General features: G+C 38.4%; 1 gene segment (V, D, J or C); it reads right to left on the reverse strand.

Annotated features, from left to right (window-relative positions):
- Positions 1 to 6,568: 6,568 nt before the first annotated feature.
- Positions 6,569 to 7,068, reverse strand: LOC118580258. The segment is given in 2 exon segments: positions 6,569 to 6,891; positions 7,014 to 7,068. Coding segments are annotated over 2 exon segments (378 nt in total).
- Between the last annotated feature and the right edge of the window lie 334 nt (positions 7,069 to 7,402).

A 7,402-nucleotide genomic window follows, 5' to 3' on the forward strand; every position in this document is an offset into this window, starting at 1 on the left:
TTTGAGGAGGCAGTCTGTGGTGACTGATCAGTCATCACAGGATGCCAACTGAGCTTTTATCTCAGACTATCAAGAGTGGGTCCTCCCTAGGGAGCAATATGCAAAGGTCCAGGTTAGTGTTACAGTATAGATAGAGGAATGAGTCATGCAGTCTTCTCATGATTGCAAAAGTCATGTAACATCTTCTATGTCGGGGTGACAACAATGAAAGCATGCTTAATAAGAAAAGATGATGCTAAAAACTGTCAATCTGTACTACAGTAGACCTTCAATATGTGCTCTATTATAGAAACACTAGGAGGAGTGGAAATGAAGCCATGTATGCAATCATTCTCTATGAGTTGAATAATCATGTTTTTGCTCCACTCTCATGAGTTTTACAGAGAAATCCCTCTTTTTATGAATAGTGAATGTAGAAGTTAGGAGCCGCCTTTCCTGAGGTACATTGAATTTGTCTCTGTAGGAGTACAAAATTAAATAAACATACTAGGAAGGTATATCTTAATTTTTTATCATACAAATGTTAAAGTGATGGATACAAAATTTAATAAACATATTGGGAAGGTATATTGTCAGTTTTATCATAAAAATGTTAAAGTGATGGATATTAAAAATAATTTTTCTTGGGTGGTGGTGGACATGCCTTTACTCCCAGAACTTAGGAGACAGAGGCAGATGGATGTGGGAAGCCTGGTCTACAAGTTCCTGGACAGGCATGACTATTACACAGAGAAACCCTGTCTTAATAATAATAATAATAATAATAATAATAATAATAATAATAGTAATAGTAATAATAATAATAATAGAAAAGATAGTTTGAGGAAATTGGAATGCAGGGAAGGGTCTCTGTTGTTTATGCCTATTGATATTTCACAAGTGAATTTCAACTCATTTGTTTTATATGAATTAAATATATAATTTTTCATCCAGCAATTATACCTCAGTAAAATTATATTTCCTCATTTATGTATTTATAATGCATTTGTATGCATGTGTGAAGGTATGTTCATTCCATGGCACACAGATGGAAGTCAGGAGACACTTGTAGGAGCCAGTTCTCACCTACCATGTTGATCCAGGGAAAACTGAAGTTGTTTTAATCACCTGAATGAATTTAAGGAGTCATAATGAGGTACTAAAATGACATAAAATTTAATAACAGCATATAACAAAATAGAATAGAAAAATCTCAGTTTATTTTCCATAGATTAATAATCTGCTTTGTTTTATAGAGGGATAGTTCAATGGCCAGATAGATAGACATTATCTATTTTTCATCTATCTGTGTATCTAACTAGTCACCATGTGTGCATTGGAAGTACAATAACCTCGGGGTTGCTAGAAATCACTATGTTGCCTCAAGTCTTACTGACTTTTTGCTATTATACACATCATTGCTGTATTGACAGCTAGCACATTTCCCTAGATTTGAAAATAGCTAAGTAATTAAGAAAGTAATATTCACTGAGATGGAAACATTGGAAAGAGTAAAGCTCATGCTATGATCTTCTTGGTATTTTGGCTAATGACCACAGGAAGTGCACAGTAAACAGAGACCAATATGGCTCCCCTTAGAGATGAGCAAATGTCATTACTACAAACTCTGACATCATAGAGAAATGTTGTTACTTTATTAAAAATGTCTTTTCTAAATCATCCTGAGTGAGGAAACCCAGATCAATAAAGACAAATTTGGTATATAGTCACTGACCAGTGAATTTTAGGTATAAAATAAAGGATAAACATGCTACAATCCACAGACCCAGAGATATTGGTAACAAGGAAAGTGCATGGGGAGACATCCAGATCTAGATGGAAAGGGGATATAGAAGAGATTTCATGAGTGTGCTGAGGGCAGGTGGGGATAGGAACATGAGCAATAAGGTTGAGGAGATTGGGGGAGAGGGTAACAGTGCTGAGCCCAACATTAGGCAGAGTTTGGGAATCCAGCAGAGGAGAAGATAGGAGTGTAGGAACCAAAGGGATGAAGAGCACCATGGGAAGGCTTACACAATCAACTACCCTGGGCTCATAGGGGATCACAGAGACTAAACCAAAAACCATGGAGCCTGAATAAGACTGACCTAGGCATTCTGAATATATGTTATAGTTGTGTAGCTGAGTCTTCATATAGGACCTTTAACAGAGGGAACAGGAGCGATCTCTGTTTTACTGGCTGTGGAGATCCTAGTTCTCATACTGGGTCACCTTACTCAGCCTTAATACATGGGGATGAAATACATAAAGAAACCCTGTCTCAAAGAAACAAACAAACAAACAACAAAAAAAAAACAAATATGGGGATGTTCTTATTCTTACTGCAACTTGGTGAGCCAAGTTTTATTGATACTCATAGGAGACCTGACCTGTCCTGGATGGAGACAGAAGAGTAGAGGGTTGGGGGTGGGAGGCAGGAATGAGGGAGAGGGATTGGAAGCAAAGGATTGGTGAGAAGATGGGACTGGGATGTAAAATAAATAGATGAAAAATAAATGAATAATGAATAAAATGTATTTTCTAACAAAGTTACTTGACTGATATATAAAGTGAGACAGGGATATAGAGGAAATGGATAAATTAAATTTTATTTTGTTATATCTTCCTCATGTTTCTGCTCCTCTGGTTCCCCTTCTGATTCTCCACCTTCACCACCTTGTTTCCGTGGGATGCATTCAAATAGTTGAATGTATTTGACAAGACAAAGACCATCATTACAGTATAAATTGTATCCAGATAGTTCATCCTTCTGACAATTAAGATGGATTGTATAATTATCTCTATATTGTTTTTAAATCATTTCTATGCAAGTCAATAGATAATTATGATAAATCTCTAAGGAAGCAAAGCATAGTGTCAAATTATCTTACTGTCATATGCTGTCTATAAAACTCAGGCAAATATAATACCTATTTTTTTTTAAAGTTGAGCACTTTATACCTCAGATTACAAAAAAAAAAGACTGAAATGTCTACTGTTACCTCTTGTATCTAAACTAATAGCACAATGTACAAAATGTAGTAAGAAATCAGCAATGGAAGAAATAAATAAATTATTTGCTAATAGATCTGCACACAAATTCATAAAGAAGGAATGTCAACATAAATATTTAGGAGTAATCACAATAAAAATAATCTCTACATACACCAAGGACAAGAGTTGCCCATGTACATTAAAAGTCATACATGTGAATAGTGGATATGTCTGTGTTCATAATAAGAACCATTCTAAAACTATATTTTCCTAAGTAAGACTATTTTCCCTGCATGTTTGTAAGAACATATGTATGTCTGGTCCCCTCAGAGGCCAGAAGAGGGTACTGGATCCCCTGAAACTGGAGTCAGATAGCTGTGGGTCACTATGTGGGTGCTGATAATTAAACCCAGGTCCTCTTCAAGAGCAACAGGTGCTCTTAAATTCAGGTTGTTCTCATCAGCTCCATGAACCACTTTTAAATGTATATTTTCTCCAATTGGCACATAAACTCAATGTAATGTAACTAATATGGCTGTATGGGTTAAGACTACATAAGGAGATCAAGGGGATACAAATTGGAAAGGAAGAAGTCAAGCTTTTGCTATTTGGAGATGACATGATAGTATACATGAGTGACTCCAAATATTTGACCAAGGAACTCATACAGCTTATAAACACCTTCAGCAACATAGGATACAAGATTAACTCAAAAAAAAAAAATCAGTAGCCCTCCTATATACAATTGGCAAACAAGCTGAGAAGGAAATCAAAGAAACATCACCCTTTACAATAACCACAAATGATATAAAATACCTTGGCACAACTCTAACTAAGCAAGTGAAGGACCTGTATGACAAGAACTTTAAGTCCCTGAAAAAAGAAATTAAAGATGATACCAAAAAAATGGAAAGCTCTCCCATGATCATGGACAGGTAGGATTAACATAGTAAAAATTAAAAATGGCAATCTTACCAAAAGCAATCTACAGATTCAATGCAATCCCCATCAAATCACCAACACAATTCTTCACAGACCTGGAAAGAACAATACTCAACTTCATATGGAAAAATAAAAAACCCAGGATAGCCAAAAGAATACTGTACAAAAAGCAACCTCTGGAGGCATCATGATCCCTAACTTCAAGCTCTACTGTAGTGCTACAGTAATAAAAACAGTTTGGTACTGGCATAAAAACCAACATGTGGACCAATGGAATCGAATTGAAGACCCTGACATTAATCCACACACCTATGAACATATAATTTTTAACAAAGAAGCCAAAAATGTACAATGGAAAAAAGAAATCATCTTCAACATATGGTGCTGGCAAACTGCATGTCAAAATGTAGAAGACTGCAAATAGATCCATATCTGCCACCGTGACCTCAACATAAATCCAGTTACTCTGAACCTGATAGAAGAGAAAGTAGGAAGTAGTCTTGAACACATTAGCACTAGAGATAACTTCCTAAATATAACACCAGTAGCACAGACACTGAGAGAAACAATCAATCAATGGGACCTCTTGAAACTGAGAAACTTTTGTAGAGCAAAGGACATAGTCAACAAGACAAAGTGACAGCCTACAGAATGGGAAAAGATCTTCACCAACCCCACATCAGACAGAGGGCTGATATCCAGAATAATATAAAGAACTCAAGAAATTAGACATCAAAATGCCCAACAGTCCAATTAAGAAATGGGCTATAGAACTAAACAGAGAATTCTCAACAGAGGAAGCTCAAATGGTTGAAAAACATTTAAGGAATTGCTCAACATTCCTAATGATCAGGAAAATGCAAATCAAAATGACTCTGAGATACCACCTTATACTGTCAGAATGGATAAAATAAAAAACACTGAAGACAGCTTATGCTGGAGAGAATGTGGAGCAAGGGGAACTCTTTTCCACTGTTAGTGGGAATGCAAGCTTGTACAGCCACTTTGGAAACAATGTAGCACTTTGTTAGAAAACTGGAAATCCATCTCCCCCAAGACCCAGTGATACCACTCTTGGGCATATACCCAAGGATTGCTCAATCACACCACAAGGGCACATGCGCAGCTATGTTCATAGCAGCATTGTTTGTAATAGCCAAAAACAGGAAACAACATAGATGTCCTTCAACTGAAGAGTGGATAAATAAAATGTGATACATATACACAATGGAGTACTACTCAGCAGAGAGAAAAAATGACATCATGAGGATTGCAGCCAAATGGTTGGATCTAGAAAAAAATCATCCTGAGTGAGGTAACCCAGACTCCGAAAGACAAACATGGTATGTACTCACTCTACATGAGCAAACTGGACATGAGGGGTGGGTTAATGAAGGGCAAGGTTTGGGGGAAAGCAAGCTTAGGGGAGCAGGGGATCCCAGCTGGATCAAGTACAGAGAGGGAGAACAAGGAATGAGAGATCATGATAAATGAATACCCCATGGGAATAGGAAAAAGCAAAGTGCTAGAGAGGCCCCCAGAAATCCACAAAGATACCTCCACAATAAACTACTGGCAATGGTCTAGAGAAAGCCCAAATTGACCTATTCTGGTGATCGGATGGCCATTTTTTTTTTATTAAAATCACTTATGGGAGCATGTTTAAGACAACCCTTACAACCCACACAATGTCATATAGACAAATGTATATTCCACTTTATTGGTGCAATTATTAAGGCCACTCCATGTAGTTAAAAGGGAGGTTTATTTTGTGGGGTAACTTACAAATGAAGGGATAGGTTGCAGGGTCTGGGAAAGGTACGGTACAGTCCAGTGGTGTTCTCTGGAGAACTCTGCTCAGTCTATCTCCAGTGTCCAGGGTCCCGGAACAAAGAGAGGCCTCTCCTCTGGATCCTGGGTCTTCAGCTTCCTCCCTCAGCCCGGCTTTGTGGGTGTGATAATTACCAAAGCCTCAATGGGGGTTGGAACTTCCAGGCCAAGGCTGGGATGGCTACCCACTACACCACTTCATGCAGTGGGATTAACGTCATAGGAGTGTGGTTCAGTGTTACTTGATTTTTGTAAGCAGACCAGAGGACATAGGAGCCATTGAAATTCTATATAGAGTGCTGCAGACAGCTGAGAGCATCAACACCCACTGCTGGAATTCAAGACATGGTAGAGGATCATGGTTAGACAGCCTTTCTCTTTCTCTGACACTTGTGCTCTAGCTTTTATGAGAAAATCAGAAATCCTTTCTGCTGTGAGCTTCTCTCAATAAGATTTCTCTGCTCTTTAAATACTGGAACTTAGAAACTAATTTTCTGTATTTAAATGTGTTCTGAAATGTTCACAGTAGTTTCTACTGTTCTATATTGGGGATATAGCTAAGGATGCTATGCAGAATCCTCATGGAGAATGGCTGTGTCCTCTATTAAGGCAGAAAAGGCATTGGTACTCTGTAGTGCTGGAGATGAAGAAGAAGAGTGATATTTAGGGTACAGAGAGAACTGTTTAACTTCTTTTGTCAAAACAATGACTCTCCATGAACTTTCCTAAAAATCCTGTAGCATCTGAGAAACAGTTTCAGAGAGTGACTCACGAGGAGGAGCAGCTGGGGCAGTCCAGCCTCTCACTTCTGCTTCCATGAGGTTTATGTTATGACTTGTATCACTGTGAGAGGAAACTGAGTATCCTGTAGACAGTAATAAGTTTCAGTGTCTTCAGACTCGAGGCTGCTGATGCTGAGAGAATAATCTGTCCCAGACCTACTGCCACTGAACCTCGATGGGACTCCATCTACCAAGTTGGATGCACCATAAATCAGGCGCTTAGGAGGTTTTCCTGGTTTCTGCTGTAACCAGATTAAATTACTTCTAATGTCCTGACTGGCCCGACAAGTGATGGTGATTCTGTCTCTCAGACATGCAGACAGGGAAGGTGGAGACTGTGTCATCTGGATGTCACATCTGGCAACTAGGAATGGAGACATAATAAATAACCACATAGTTAAGCATGGTAAGAAAGGACCTCCCCCAAATGCCAGTCAACACTAATTACAGTGTAACCGTGAAATTCCCATTATATTCCTTTCTCACCTGGTAACCAGAGCAGCAGGAGCCCAAGGAGCTGAGCAGGGGCCCTCATGTCCATGCTGAGTCCTGACTGCAGTGACAACTGTACAGGGTGTGACTGGCATTTGAAGAAGTCCTCAAGGCTGTGCAGTGAGTGTATGCAAATCACTGGGAACCAGTTAAGATGGGAACAGCTGCAAGGCTTGCTCATCTCAGAAGCTTAGCACAAGAACAGCGTCCCTAGATGCCCAAAGTTAAACTGCATACATACATGTCTACAAAGAACACACTTCTTTTTCAATTTTAAAGTTGTACATGACATTTCTAATGTATAATATGTCTATTTTGAATAGTAAATTTCAAAGATACATTGGGGTAATATAGACAAATATCCTGCTTTGAGAAAATATACA

This window comes from Onychomys torridus, chromosome 3 (genome assembly GCF_903995425.1).
Source record: "Onychomys torridus chromosome 3, mOncTor1.1, whole genome shotgun sequence".
Lineage (NCBI taxonomy): Eukaryota > Metazoa > Chordata > Mammalia > Rodentia > Cricetidae > Onychomys > Onychomys torridus.